Source organism: Vanellus vanellus, assembly GCF_965231255.1.
Source record: "Vanellus vanellus genome assembly, chromosome: 18".
NCBI lineage: Eukaryota > Metazoa > Chordata > Aves > Charadriiformes > Charadriidae > Vanellus > Vanellus vanellus.
In genome coordinates this window covers 646,140-660,350 of record NC_138923.1, presented here as the reverse complement: position 1 = coordinate 660,350, position 14,211 = coordinate 646,140, and the positions used below count along the sequence as shown (strand labels likewise).

The 14,211-nt window shown below is 66.0% G+C and overlaps 3 protein-coding genes across 3 annotated transcripts; all 3 read left to right on the top strand.

Moving 5' to 3' along the window:
• Positions 1 to 157: 157 nt before the first annotated feature.
• C8G (complement C8 gamma chain) lies at positions 158 to 3,958 on the top strand (the record flags this gene model as incomplete). The annotated part of the gene is made up of 7 exons (XM_082492729.1): positions 158 to 307; positions 1,138 to 1,277; positions 2,128 to 2,198; positions 2,523 to 2,630; positions 2,916 to 3,017; positions 3,325 to 3,363; positions 3,900 to 3,958. The coding sequence occupies 7 exons, from the start codon at positions 158 to 160 to the stop codon at positions 3,911 to 3,913; spliced, it is 624 nt and encodes a 207-aa protein (XP_082348855.1). The 3' UTR covers positions 3,914 to 3,958.
• A 2,995-nt stretch (positions 3,959 to 6,953) lies between these two features.
• Positions 6,954 to 9,956, top strand: LOC309679401 (lipocalin-like). The gene is made up of 7 exons (XM_082492692.1): positions 6,954 to 7,122; positions 8,285 to 8,424; positions 8,548 to 8,624; positions 8,774 to 8,887; positions 9,142 to 9,243; positions 9,465 to 9,490; positions 9,790 to 9,956. Exons 1-6 carry the CDS (start codon positions 7,024 to 7,026, stop codon positions 9,488 to 9,490), a joined length of 558 nt encoding a protein of 185 aa, XP_082348818.1. The 5' UTR covers positions 6,954 to 7,023; the 3' UTR covers positions 9,790 to 9,956.
• Positions 9,957 to 10,905: 949 nt separating this feature from the next.
• Positions 10,906 to 13,234, top strand: LOC309679260 (lipocalin-15-like; the record flags this gene model as incomplete). The annotated part of the gene is made up of 7 exons (XM_082492538.1): positions 10,906 to 11,001; positions 11,480 to 11,619; positions 11,849 to 11,913; positions 12,214 to 12,327; positions 12,830 to 12,931; positions 13,046 to 13,067; positions 13,231 to 13,234. The coding sequence occupies 7 exons, from the start codon at positions 10,906 to 10,908 to the stop codon at positions 13,232 to 13,234; spliced, it is 543 nt and encodes a 180-aa protein (XP_082348664.1).
• Between the last annotated feature and the right edge of the window lie 977 nt (positions 13,235 to 14,211).

Genomic DNA, 14,211 nt, shown 5'->3' with positions numbered 1-14,211 from the left:
GCCCCGGCCCAGCTCATGGAGACCCCTGGTCTTGACCCCGGCCTTGACCCCAGCCTGCAGCTCCCGGAGGCCTCTGCCTGGCCCGGCTCCAGGCCGGCCACAGTGCCCGCCTGACCCCGCTGTTTCCCGGCAGAGCGGGCCCCGCCAGCCTGGCACCATGGCAGTCCTGGGGACCCTGCTGCTCCTCGGCCTGCTCCTCGCGGCCCCACCGGGGCTGGGACAGGGGCCAGGGTGGCGGCGACGGCCGCCCCCTCCCCAGAGCCCACTGGAGAAGGTGGCGGCCCAGGAGGAGCTCAGCCTCCCCCAGGTGAGGGCCCCGGGGAGCACCCGTCGGGGCTGGGGCCCAGCCCTGCTCGGGGAGCACAGGGATGGGGCGGGGGGGGGGGGGCTGCAGCGCATCCCCCTGTGTGTCCCCCTCCAGGTCTGACCCTGCAGCGTCCCCCCTCAGACCTGCCCTTGCAGCCCATCCCCCAGCCTGACCCCCCTGGCGCACCTCCAGGCCCCAGCCGGGACTTGGAGCACCAGCCCAGCTCGGCCCCTCAGCGCTGCCCCCAGAGCTGCCTCACAGGGCAGGCCAGGGGCCGAAGCCTCACCAGGCCCCTCTGTCCTGTCCTGCTGCTGTCAAGCCAGAGCCCCGGCTCCTGCAACCCCCTCCATCCTCAGCCCTGGGGCCAGTGTGGTTGTTCTGGGTTTGGGGTTCGGCACTGGCGTGCCCCCCCGGCCGCACTGGGCACAGCCTCCAGCCGAGGCTGCGGGGTCTGAGCCGAGGCCGTGGGGTGGTGGCATGGGAGTGGGGTGTTTGCCTACCACACAGCCGGGGCTGCACTTGCGGTGCTCACAGCCTCCCCGGCAGTGCGGGGGGATGCCTCAGACACCCCCTCCCCACAGCCCCCCTGCTCCAGCCTGTCCCCATGCCAGGCTCCTATCTGTCCTGCTTTGTCACACTCATTGGTTCCTCGTGCCCTGTGGGCACACCAAGGGGCCAGGCTGGGGGCAGAGGTGCCAAGCGAGCAGAGATAGCATGGAAGAAGGGTGCTGGGGGTGGTGGGTGCTTGGGGCAGTGGGTGCTTGGGGCAGTGGGGTGGTGGCACCCCGAGGCAGTGACCTGGCAGATGGTGCCACCCCTGTGCCGTACAGCTTGCAGGGAGATGGTTCCTGGTCGGCATGGCCTCCCGCTGCAGCTCCCTGGCAGAGCACAGCCACCGGCTAGAGGCCACGGCGGTGACGGTGACCGTCCTGGGTGGGCAGAGCCTGGCCATCAGCACCTTCAGGAAGCTGTGAGTGATGCCGGCCGCTGGGGCCACAGGCAGGGACAGGGACACTGTGGGCAGGTTAGAGCAGGGCTGATGCCCTGGGACGGGGACAGGGACGCTGGATGAGACAGGGACGCTGCAGGCAGGTTTTAGCAGGGTCAGCATCCTGGGATGGGGATGCTGGATGGGACAGGGATGCTGCAGGCAGGTTGGAGCAGGGCCAGCATCCTGGGATGGGGACGCTGGATGGGACAGGGACGCTGCAGGCAGGTTGGAGCAGAGCTAGTGCTCCGGCCATGAGGCCTAAGGAGGAGAGAGCTGCCTCGGAGTAAAACGTGGGTGAGATGTCCTCTGGGATGTTTTGTGGTAGAAGCCCTGCCACAGCAGGCTGGCACCCTGCCACTCACATGGCCACCAGCCCGGGGTGGGCTTGGGCTGCCCAGGCAGGGCAGGGTGGGGGGCAGCCAGGCTGGGGAAACTGAGGCACCGATCAGGCACGTGGTCACTCCGTGAACACCCAGCCAGGGACCAGCTCTCAGGGCCAGCGCAGCAGCAGCAGGGCTGAGGAAGGGGGATCTTCAGCACATTCGTGGGCACTTCCCCCCTGCCCGGGCCGTGGGGGCTGAGGGGCTGAGCCAGGCTCAGAGCTGCAGGGAGGGGACAGAGACCCCTCGGGCTCAGTTAAATTTCAGGCTCTGTGTCTCTCGCTGTGTCTCCACGGTGCTCTGGGACATCTCTTTCCAGCATCTCCCCAGGGAGAAAACAAAGTCCCAAGAAAACAGACACCGTGTGTGCCCTGGCAAGTGGGGCGGGTGGGGACCTGGGCTGAATCCTCCCCAGCCTGTGCCGACAACCTCCTCCTCTTCCCATACAGGGATGGGATGTGCTGGGAAATCAGGCAGCGCTACCTCCCTGCCCAGGCCCACGGACGCTTCCTCCTGAAGGGTGAGGGAGGCCGGGCTGGGGTGGTGTGGGGGCTGTGGGCACCGTGGAGCTGGAGCCCCTCGCTCCTACTCTCAGCAGGGCTTTGATATCAGTGCCCTCCCAGTATCCCACCTCTGGGGTCTCACGGTGCCCCAGTGGTAAATGCTATCACAGTGGTAGGGAATGGAACCCTGTGGGGCTGCACCTGCTCTGGCCCCTATTTTCACCCCTTGTACACCCTCATGGTGAAACGAAGCCCCTGGACAGTACTGGGGCTAACCAGGGTTAACTGGGGCTAACCAGGGTTAACCAGGGCTAACTGGGGCTGCCCTCTGTCTTTCCCAGGCCGTGGCTATGGCAGCAAAGTGGATGTGGTGGTGGGTGAGACGGACCACAGCACCTACGCCATCCTCTATTACCAGAAGGGCCGGAGCATCTCTGTCAAGCTCTATGGTGGGTTGGTGCTCGGGAAATTGGGCGGCAGATGGATGGGAAACCCATGCTGGGCTCAGAGGATGCCCGCCGGAGCCCTAGAGGACCCAGAGATAGGGATGGGGTCTCTCCATGGGGCCCAGTCCCCCAATGGAGGTTTTTGGCCCCAACCACTGTGGAGGGAGGAGACTGTAACCAGCTTTTCTGAGCTGAAAGACCCTTTGGCCCTGAGTCTTACCACAGGGGGGCATGGGGGGCTTTGGGGCAGAGCTCAAGGCTGGTGATGGCATCTCCCTCCCCGTGCAGGACGGACCAGCCGGGTCAGCGATGCCATCGCGGACAAGTTCGAGCAGCGCGTCAGGGCTGTGGGCCTGAGCGAAGATGTGACCTACTACTTCCCCCCATATGGTGGGTGGCACATGGGGGGCACCCATGGCGAGGGCTGTGCCCAGGAGGGGCCTGGCAGCAGGGACTGGGGTCCAGCCCCTCCAGCGTGGGGAGGGGAAGGCACATCCATACGGGTTTGTGCAGCTTGTGGCCCCGTGTCACCCACAGCAGGGCCACGTGTGGGGTCTGTCCCCATGCTGTGGCCACCCCAGGGACAAGGATGCAAGATGCAAGGACTGGGCTGTGTCCCACAGTGTCCCTGGGGTGCAGGGCTGGGGGCTCACAGGTGCCCAGGCAGGATGACTGCCCCAGGCTCTCTCTCTTGCAGGGTTTTGCGACTCTGCAGATGAGTTTCACATCCTCGACGGTGAGTTGCAGATCCCGGGCGATACACTGGGTCCCCCCAGTGTGTCAGGCTTGGCCCCACCTTGGGCACCACATGGGTTCTCCCTTCCCTGGCTGCGGGCTGGGCACTGGGCTGGACCCACACCACACCACGGCTGTGTGGTCCTGCCCCAGGGGCACAGGGGGGCTGGGCTCGCATGGGGGATCCATGCCAGACCATCCCTCGGAACAGGGTCCCCTTATGTCCTTTGTGGGGTGAGGAGGTGACAGACCATCACCCAGGATGGGCATCAGATGCCCCCTGGCAAAGGAGAGCCCTGCTTGCCCCCCACGTGGGTCAGGCTGGACTTAGTGGGGTCTATATTGGTGTTTCCTGGGGTGAGGGCTGATGTGAGATGGGGTGTCCTGGGACAGTGACGTCCCGGGGTGAGGGCTGGGGTCCCCAGGGACAGCTCCACCACTTATCATTGGTGCTTGGGGAGGCAGAGGTGGGTCTCCAGCCCTGGTGCTGGGCTCGGGCATCTCCCCAGACCCTCAGCACTTCTCTTTCCCTTCCAGAAACGAAGCCATAGGTGCAGATGGTGTTGCCAGGAGGTCCCCAGAGCTCAGCCCTCGCCTCACCCAGCCACCCACGGCCACGCAGGACAAAGCTGGGGCTTGGTGAGACCCTGCTGCTGCTCCACAGCCCTGGAGCCAGCCCTGGGGTCCCTGGCTCCTCCAGCTGCGCTGGCAGCCGTGCCTATCCTTGTCCTGTCCTCCCATAGCTTTGTGTCACCCCTCTGCTCTGTGCCCCGGTGCCCTGCAGCAGCCAATGACACCCCAATAAACGCCTCAGAGAAGAGTCTGTGTCCAGGCAGGTCACCCCTCAGTCTGCCCCAGCAAGGCCAGTGCTGCCTCCACCCCTGGACTGCTGGTGCCCTGGCACTGTGCTCCTGGCCCGGGAGGTGCCAGGGGGGTGCTGGGGGGCCGTGCAGCCCCTTCCATGCAGCTCCATCATCCTCTCCCCAAGCCTCACCCCAACAATGGGGCTGTGGCAGTTTCCGATTTACTCTCGGGTGCCGTAGTGCACGTGAGTCCACCTGGTGAGCGAGAGAAAGCCCGGAGCCTCCAGCACAGCGTGGGGAAAAGTACGGTGCTCGGTGCCGTGGGGGCACAGGATCAGCCCTTCCCCTGGGACAAGCCAGGAGATCCCAGAGGAGAAAACCTCGGCCCCACGGTGGTCCTGCTTCCCATCCCCAGGGCCTCTGGAGCAGTGAAACAGCCCATTCCCCTGTCCCAGTCCTGCGGACCCCTGCTGCCTGGGCCAGACCCCTGCCTGCCTCCCAAAACCTGCCTACACAGCCAACACCTGGCTGGAGAGCCAAGGCAGGGGACGTCCCTTGCACACCCTGAGCACACTGCGGGGGCTGCGGGGGCTTGGACCAGGGGTGCAACCCTTGCAGGGCCCCTTGCAGGACCCCTCTCCCCTTGCGCGTCCAGCCTGGCCGAGGCTGTCATGCCCTGCGCTTGGGCCGGGGTGTTTTGGGCAACGGTGCCAATTCCTCGGCGGAGGCTGAGCGGTGGGAGGGGACGGGGAGCAGCCCCCAGCAGCAGCCCGGTGCGGTGGCCGCAGCACCCCACAGCCCCCAGGGCGGGGAGCAGCCCTCTGCCCCCAGCGCCAGCGTTTTGCAATCTTAGCGGAAACTGGTAACACATGTTGTTTATCAGGGACTTATGTAAGGGACCACCACGTGACTCCCCCGACGCCAGTCCTGGCCCCGCTGCCCACGTGCGGGTCAGTCATGTCCGGCTGTGCTTGTGGACCCCCCAGGCAGCCCACTTGAGCCTGGCAGAGTCAGGGTGTTACGGATCCGGCTCGCATTCTGCCCTGCACCCGCCTGCACCCCACAAGCAGCTGCACTGTGGTGGAGCCGTGGCAGGGCGATGGGAGGCGCTGGGCAGCCCTGCCCGCCTGCCCTGGGGAGCTGGGCTGGTCCCCGGAGATCCCCCTGCGCCCCGGCTCAGCCCAGCATGCATTTATCTGGCATGAACCCATTTTTGGGGTGAAAACAGCCAGGTTGTTCCTAAGGGTCTGTGTCCAGGCACCACAGTGATCCACAGCCCGGGTACCCTCTGTCCTGCCCCGGCATCAGGCTTAGCCTGCCCCACGCCACTGCCGGTGCCCCTGCGTGCCCTCCATGTGCCCCCACGCTCCTGAGCTTGTGCCCAGCTTTGCCACCCTGCTCCTTGAGCTGCCCTCCTGCTTTGCCTCCCCCAGGAGAGCAGCCACATCCCTGGAACCCCCTCCCGTCTCCTGGGCAGTGACACCCATGGGTGCTCCATGCCTCTGATACCCGATGGAGAGAGCTCCTCTGGGCACCCTGCACGCCGAGGGTGGGCTCAGACAGAAGCTGAGCCCCCAGCCCAGAGTGCCGGACGGGGGGGGGGGGGGGGGGCACAGCCAGGCTCTCGTGATGCTCAGTCCTGCCTGGCTCAGCTTTTTGTTTTGTTTTAATAAATCCGCGGAGCTGGGGCCGGCCCGGTGCGTGGGGTGCAGGGGCAGGCCGGGCTCGCAGCTGGGTGCGGGGAAGGGAATGTGCCGTGACGGGCGGGCAGGGTGGGCTGCCAGGGGAAAAAACCAGCTGTTGTGAAAACAGACTCCTTATGTAAAGCGCCTTGGCAGGGCCCCGCTGCGGGGAGAGCCGCAGGGCTGATGCTCTGCCCAGCACGGCCAACCCTGCCCAAGCCGTGCCAGACCCATGGCTGCTGCTGCTGGCACCCCGTGTTCACCCCCAGCCCTCACCCTGCGGGTCCTCAGGGTGTCCCCAAATTAAACCGAGGGGCAGCTCAGCACCTGCAGGTGACCCCAAGCCGGGGGGGGGAGGACATCTCTCAGCCCCTCTTGGCAAAGGGTGCAGGGTGGCATGGCGGGTGATGGAGCACATGGCTGCGTGCTGGTCCCCTGGGAACTGGGCATCAGGGCTGCCCGAGGTGGGGGTCTGGCTGCCCCTCAGCACCCCCAGCCCCCCAGCTCGCCATCAGGGTGCACCGGAGCTGCATCGCGATGGGAGTCACCCCGGCGGGTGGCAGGGCCAGCTGAGGTGCTTCCTCAGGTGATAGAGGGACTTGGGTCAGGGCAAGGGGGGAGGTCCCGCAGGAGCAGCTGAAGATGCCCAGGAGTCCCATGGGTTGGGTCAGGACCCGTCAGGCACTTGACATTCCCTCCACCTCGCTCTGGCCCCTCTCTGAGTCTGAGTGAGACCATCCTGCAAGGAGGGGGCAGCCAGCTAGCCCTGGCCCCCGGTCCTGGCCCTATGCCCATGCCCGTGGGACACCCCAGCTGCCCGCAGCGGCCCCCGGCTCTGCAGTGCTGGGGGCAGGGACAGCCGCTGCGCTGGCTGCAAGCTGCATTTTTGCTGCGGAGCAGTTTGGCACCCTGAAGCAAACATGTCATATCAACAGGAGGGGAAACATTCACAGGTTCCCCCGCCTGCCCTTTGGCTTCGGCGCTCGCCCCTGCTCTCGCTTGCATAACGGCACGGGGGGGAGGCAGGGCTGGCTCCCCCTGGGGCCACTGCACAGCCTGCCCATAAATAGGGGCTTGCCGGACTCTCCAGCACCGCAGCACTCTGCCTGCTCCTCTGGCTCGGCTCGGCTTGGCTCGGCTCGGCTCGGCTCGGCTCAGCTCGGCTCGGCGAGAGACATGCACGCCACACTGCTCGGCATCCTGGGGCTGGCCCTGCTCGGGGCACTGCAGGCGCAGGACAGCGTTCCTGTGCAAACCGACTTCCAGCAGGACAAGGTGACCCTGCCCGGGGGTTCGGGGTGTTTTTGGGGGATCCTCACTCTGCAAATGTGAGGAGATGGTGTTGCAGGTGGATTTGGGGTCAGGCTGGTCCTGACGCTGGGAGGGGCAGGACGGCCGGTGCACCTGCAGCCCCGCCGTCCCTGGGGAGCCTCCGGCTCCTGGGTTTGGTGGCTCCAGAGGGGATGCAGGATCCAGGCCCCAGCCTGCGTGAGGGGACCCAACAGATGTGGGGCCAGGCCATCTGCTGTGCTGTGGGGTGGCTGTAGAGACACAGGGATTTTATAGGGAGGACTGAGAAAAGCAAGCTGAGTTGGACAGGCAGCACAGAGACGGGTCATGGACCCCTCTCCCCAACACAGACCCCATCTACCCCCAACCCAGGGTCCCAAAAAATCAAGGGCTGCTGTGCTGGGGAGTCCCACACACCCGTCTGCCCTCCTAGCCCCCGAGTGCTGGCATGCTTTGGGTGCTTGCACTCCCCTTCCTCCCCCGATGACGGGCAGGACGCAGAGCAGGACAGCCCCAGCCCGGCTGCATGCTGGGGTCCCAGCCCCACAGCCCTGGGGTGCCACTGAGCTGGGGCAGGGGCCATGCTGCCTGCTCCTCCAAGGAACCCCCAGAGGGGTCCTGGGGGACAGAGCCACCCCAGGGAGGCGATGGGGATGGAGGCACGTCCTTGCAACGATGGGGGTCTGGCATGTCTTGCTGGGATGGTCCCAGCACAGCCCACCTCCAAGGCTGACAGCTCCTCTCCTGGTGCACTGAGCCGGTGGCCCCGGGGACCAGGCTGTGATGAGCCATGCTGGTCCCAGGGTCCTCACCCCTCCTCTCATGCCCCTGGATGGATGCAAATGGCATCTCAGAGCCAGGCAATCCTGTCACCCCCTCCCCGAGGTTGGGGCGAAGAGGAAGGAAACACCCCAAGTACTGGGCAGTGAAGGGCACATCATAAACCAGGACTCTCCTGGCTGCTGGGCCTTGTGGACTCCGAGAGCCGTAGCAGCTCCCTGGGTGACGAGGACCCCAGGACACTGCCCTGCCGCAAGGGCACAGGCTGGCAGGGGAGTGGGATGGTGGGATGGTGGGGGGCTGGTGGGAGGCCAAGGGGCAATGGGGGTCTTCACCCGGCCGGTGACTGAGCGCAGGTTGTGTGCAGCTCATGGGGAGATGGTACAGCATCGGCCTGGCCTCCAACTCCAACTGGTTCAAAGACAAGAAGCACCTGATGAAGATGTGCACCACGGTCATCTCTGCCACCGCAGATGGGAACCTGGAAGTCACCTCCACCTACCCCAAGTACGGGAATGGGGAGCGGGTGGGTGAGCAGGGGTTGCTCCCCCATGGTGCCATGCCTGGGGCTACAGGTGGGCTGGAGCATCTCCCCCAGCCCTTCTGACGTCCTCATGCTGCGCTCCCCAGGGGTGACCAGTGTGAGAAGAGGAACAGCGTTTACACCAAGACGGAGCAGCCAGGGCGGTTCAGATACACCAGCCCACGTGAGTGCCCGGCTCCCAGCCCGTTCTCCTGTGGGGCAGCCCCTACGTACCCCCAGCTCCCAGCCTGACCCTGTTCCTGCTCTCGCCAGAGCGCCTCGGGGCTGGCTCGGTGCCCGGGGCTGAGCTGTGCCCTCCCTGTCTCCTTGCAGGCTGGGGCAGCAAGCATGACATCCGCGTGGTGGAGACCAACTACGAGGAGTATGCCTTGGTGGCCACCCAGATCTCCAAGAGCACCGGCTCCTCCACCATGGTGCTGCTCTACAGTACGTCTGCCCCAGGACACCCATGCCACCCACCTCCCCACCCCCCAGAACCCCCCAGGATGTTCTCGGTGGGGGATCTCTCCCATGGGAGAAGGGCAGCATCATCTCCCAGGCTGGGATGACCCATGGAATGGCTGGGTCGGGACCTCCTTCCTGGGGAACCTGTCCCTTGCTGGGCTGCCCGCACCCCAGGGCAGCGTGGCCCCTCACTGGGGGTGTGGGGGAGCTGCCTCTCACCCCGCTCTCGGCTGCAGGCCGGACGAAGGAGTTGAGTCCCGAGCGCCTGGAGAGGTTCACCCAGTTCTCCAGGGAGCAGGGCCTGACGGATGAAGAGATCCTCATCCTGCCCCAGACGGGTGAGAGACTGGAGGGGCAGGGGGGTGGCGGGGAGCAGGTGGTCAGCCGGGGGGGTTAAGAGGGAGGAGACCCTCCTGCTTTCTCCCTGTGTCCCTGCGGGGCCGGCACGGGGCCAGCCGTGGGGTGCCACTGTGCAGAGCCCCGGCAGAGCCACATGTGGGGGGGTCAGCAGTCCCCCAGCCCTGGGATGAGCTGATCTCCGCTTTTCTTCCTCCTGCAGACAAATGCATGGCAGATGCTGCCTAGGTGAGTCCTGCCCTGGCTGGGGCTCACACCAGCCCGACGGGGGGTACAGGGGGTGCTCAGAGCTGCTCCACCCTGCAGAGCCCCCATCCCTTTCCAACCCCCCCCCCCCTCGGGCTGTTCCTCTCCCTGGGGTCCCCCTTACCCCTGCCGGGGATCCCCAGCCCCATGGGGTTGCTCTTTTGTTGCTCCAGGCCCTGCATGGTGGGTGCCCACCCACGCTGGCAGGGCCGATGTCCCCACATGTGTCCCTCTGTGTCCCCCAGCTCAGCCGCACTCTCCCCCCCCCCGATCTCTTCCAGGCAGACCCACCAGCTCCTGCCGGCCGGAGCCCCGACAGCACCGCAAGCCGGTGGCCGCCCCGTCCTGTCCTGTCCCCAGCGCACCCCCAGCACCGCAGCAGCCTTCGCTTCCCGGCTTCACACCCCACACCTGTACCCCCATCCCCATTAAAGCCCGTATAAAACCAGCCCCCCCCCCCCTTGTCTGCTGAGTCGTTGCGGAGGGAGACCTGATAGGGTGATGGGGAGGAGGGACCATGGCTGGTGGCGGTGGGCTGGGCTGGGGCTGGTCCCGGGGTCAGGGCTGATACCAGCTCCTGGCTGTGGGGCCACCGAGGTGGGACCCTGTGTGCACTCGCTGTCCCATGCCACAGCGCTGCCTGGCCACAAAACCTGCCCTGTCCAGGGAGAAGGGGTCCCCAGGGCTGGGACCCACTGGGGCGATCCGGTCCCATCTGCCTCCTGGGCTACCCCAGCCTCCCTGCCTCAGTTTCCCCCCAAAGAGCAGGCTGGCAGTGTGGGGATGGGGCAATGGGGGGGGTGTCTTTCCAAAAATATGGGGGCAGGATGGACATGAACCAGGGTGACGGCTGTGAGCGTTGGATGTGGCTCAGCCCTGGCTGCCCTGCTCTCCATGCCACGAGCCTGGAGCCTCTCCCAGAGCGGGGTCTGTGCCAGCAGCCTGGGAAGCCACAGCCCCTTCTGGGGGGCACTGGGCTGCAGCTCAACCCCGGGCTAAAACTCCATCCCAACCATCCTCCCCCTTGAGGCAGGATCCAGCCCGGCACTGCCGGACCCCGGGGCTAGTGCGCAACAGCCAAGAGTGGGGCACTGGGGGCACCCCCGTCCCTCTCCCCAGACACAGCACCAGGCACGGGGCATCGCCCAGTCCCTGAGACGCTCCGGGCTGGGTCTCACACAAAGCTGCATTCATTCGGGACTGGGCAATTAGAGGGGGAATGGGCCAACGCTGTCACCTAACACGGGTACAAGTTATCCCTGCTCTTGTGTAACCTGTTGCATAAAGTGGGGGCGGGCAGGGGGTGCTGCCAGCGGTGGGGGCTATAAAGGTGGATGCGGGAAGAGGCAGGTCCAAGTAGTCTCTCCTGCCTGTATCCAGCCCCCGGAGTAAGGATGATGACGGTGATGCTGCCCAGCCTGGCGCTGATCCTGCTCTGCCTGCTGCAGGCAGGGGCCGAGGTCCCCGTGCAGCCGGGCTTCAACGCCGAGAAGGTAACGGCACTGGGTGCCCACCCGGCTGGTCCTGCCTGGTCTGGAGGGGATGCCTGGGGCAGGGTGCCCTGCTGCTCCCCTGGGGACAGCCGGGCATCCCCAGGCACCCCTCATTCCTGGGCTTGAGCTGGCACCAGGGCAGCTGCCAGGAGGGTGTGGATGCCTGTGCAAAATTGGGTTAGTCCTGGCCAGCTCCCACCTGCTGTGGCCAAACCTGGCGGTGGCCCCACTACAGGGACACAAACACCCGGGGTCATGATGCCCCGCCGTGTGATGTGCTTCCCCAAGGTGTTCCAGACACCGTCCCCACTGTTCTGGCATGGGCATTCTGCACGTGGGTGGGTGGCAGGTCCCCATGCGCGGCTGGCTGGTCCCCACAGAGGGTGGCAGGTCCCCCGCTGTAGGCTGGCAGGTCCAGCATGGTGGGTGGCAGGTCCTCACGGCTTTCCCAAACCCCACTGCTGGTGTCCTGGTGCAGTTTGCAGGGACATGGCATGTCGCAGCTGCTGCTTCCAACTGCTCCGTGTTCCTGAAGATGAAGGATGGGATGAAGTCATCCATCACCACCATCAGCTTCACGCCGGAGGGGGACCTGGCTATGAAGCTTGTCTGGCCTCTGTGAGTGCCCATCCCACTCGCTGTGTCCAGCTGGGGCAGGGGACTCCCCACCCCACCAAGGCACTGGTTGAAGATCATCCTTCCACAGACCTGCTGCCCCACGGCGCCCTGGTCCTGCCTGTGCTCCAGCATGTCCCCCAGGCAGGCTGGGCTCCCCCCTGCCCTGCCACCCTGCTGCCCTCCCACGTGGCGTCCAGCCACGTTTGCCATTTCCATTTTCCCTTTCCAGGCCGGACAGATGCCAAAAGTTTGAGCTGCTCTTCCAGCGAAGCGGGCAGGCAGGGCATTACACGGGTACGTGGGGGCAGGAGGGATGGGAGCCACGGACACCCTGAAACGGTGGGTGGGCATCGCTGGTCCCCCGTGCCCGGGGAGCGGCGGGAGGTGGGTTTGGCCCCTCTGACTCCATCACTTGGCAAGAGGTCGTGCTGCGGGCGGGTGCCTGGCTCTGCCGGATGGCGCAGGGGTTCCCTTCTCAGTCCCCCCTCGGGCAATTTTGGGGCTCAGGTGCTGAGCCGTGAGCCCTGGCAGGGGCCGCAGAGGTGCCCGGGCTGTGCCGCATTGCCTGACCGGGCACCGTCTGGGGTCCTTTAGCAGCACAAGAGGAGAGGGACCTGCGCGTGATGGAGACGGACTACAGCTGCTACGCCATCGTGCACGAGCTCAAGCAGGGCGGGCAGGATCCCCACACTGCGCTGCAGCTCCTCAGTGGGTGTCAGGCGTAGGGACGGGCACCCACGGCTCCCCCAGGGGGAGGGACAGGCACCGGGGGGGGGGGTGCAGGGGCTGAGCTCTCCACCACCACCACAGGCCACCGCGTTAGCACCCAACATGCTGAAACCCAGGCACCCCCAGGGAATTAATTTTGGGGTGAATGAAATCTTGCCCTAAAAATACCCCAGTTGTTTGTGATTTGAACCAAAGCCCCCCCACCCCACCCCCTGGCAAAGTCCCATTCTGTCTGCGGACCCCCAGCCCCGCCAGCAGCCCCGTACCACCCCAGGCAGGTGGGTCGCCTGTCCCAAGGGGTATGTGCCCCTTTGCTGCCAGCCGTGGGGTGCCTGGTGTGTCCTCCCTGAACCTTTATGGCTTTGCCTTTGCCCTTCCCTGGGGTCCCATCGCTGCCCCGCGGGAGCCAGACCCCCGGCGTGGGGCTCGCTGCCCTGTCCCCCCGCACTCACCAGCCCCCGTTTTGGGTGTCTGGCTGCAGCGAGGGACCAGGGTGCGAGCCCCCACCTCCTGCAGAGGTTCAAAGAGCTCATCCTCACCGCGGGCCTGACCGAAGACATGATGGCCATCCTGCCCAAGTCGGGTGAGTGTCACGAGGGCGCGGGGTGGCACACACGGCCCCTCTGCATGGGGATGCTGTGCGGGGGCTCAGGGCACTGCCTGTGCCACGCTCATCCTTCTCTTTGCTTTCCAACAGATCAGTGCTCCAAGGCCATCAGGTGAGCGTGGCCGGTGGAAGCCGGGACTCCCTCCCAGCATGTCCTGGGCCAAGCAGGGACTCACAGCCCCCCCAGGGAGCGCCCCCCCCCCCACCTTGGCGCTCCGCATCACATCGGCTTTCCCCTGCTCTAACGGCTGTCCGTCTGTCCTGCCTCCCTGCAGCTGAAGGGGCCAACGCCAGGGCCGTGCGTCCTCCAGACCTGGTGGAAACTGGGCTCTGCTTCCCCCTCCATGGTGCCCCATCCCGTCCACCCCAGCCGGGCTCTGCCTGACCCGCTGCCCCGTGCCAGGATCACACCTCACCCTCCTAAATAAATAGGTGCAGAAGCTGCCCCAGATCTCGGTGCTTTTGTTGGCAGGAGTAAGGGTGCTGCCAGGGTCCCCAGGCACCCCGAACCCGGTGGTCCTGCATCCCACCCTTCCTCTCAGCACCCCAGGGGTGATGGGGGGCACCTTCGCCGCGTTGTTTGCTGTGCCCAGCGTGGGGAGGATGAGGAGCAGAGGACGGGGATGATGCAGTGGGGCAGCCACGGGGAATGTGGGCAGAGGAGAACCGAGCTGGGATGAGCAGGGGCTCGCGCGGCTCGGCTGGGTGGGCAGCAGCTCTGGGCAGGCAGGGTAAGCAGTCAGGCTGCCCAGCCCTGCCTGCACAGGCTCTGCCTCCCAGCACACAGCTCGTCCCCAGGACACCCCATTCCCTGCTCAGTCCCCCCCCGCCAAGGCCACCCAGGCGGGAGCGGGGCTGCGCTGTGGCTGGCCAGGGTAAACACATGGCAGGACTGGCCCCCCCCACACCTGTCTCCCAGCCCCATTGGTGCCCCCATCTTCCCACTGACCGAGGTAGGACCATGCTGCAATGAGCCCCAAGAGCAGCCAGAGCCCTTCCTCCATCCCCCTCCTCCTCCTGCGGAGAGGAGGCAGCCCCTGGTCCCCGCCACTGCCCCCCTGCCCCGGAGCGGGGGTCCCGCCGTGCCCAGCCAGGTTGTGAGGAAGCAGCGTGGACCTTTCAGAACTGTGACCCCCAGAGCCTGTCAGAGCCAGGGCACAGGGGACATCACACCTTGGGAAGGAGGGGACACTCCCACAGTGACACGAACCCATTCTTCTGCCTGCCCTGCAGAGAGTGCATCCCACTCTGTGGAG

Coding starts and splice junctions, on each gene's coding strand:
- LOC309679401 (XM_082492692.1), top strand. CDS start 7,024: ATGCACGCCACACTGCTCGGCATCCTGGGGCTGGCCCTGCTCGGGGCA. Junction 7,123..8,284: donor CCGACTTCCAGCAGGACAAG/GTGACCCTGCCC, acceptor GGTTGTGTGCAG/CTCATGGGGAGATGGTACAG. Junction 8,425..8,547: donor GTCACCTCCACCTACCCCAA/GTACGGGAATGG, acceptor TGCGCTCCCCAG/GGGTGACCAGTGTGAGAAGA.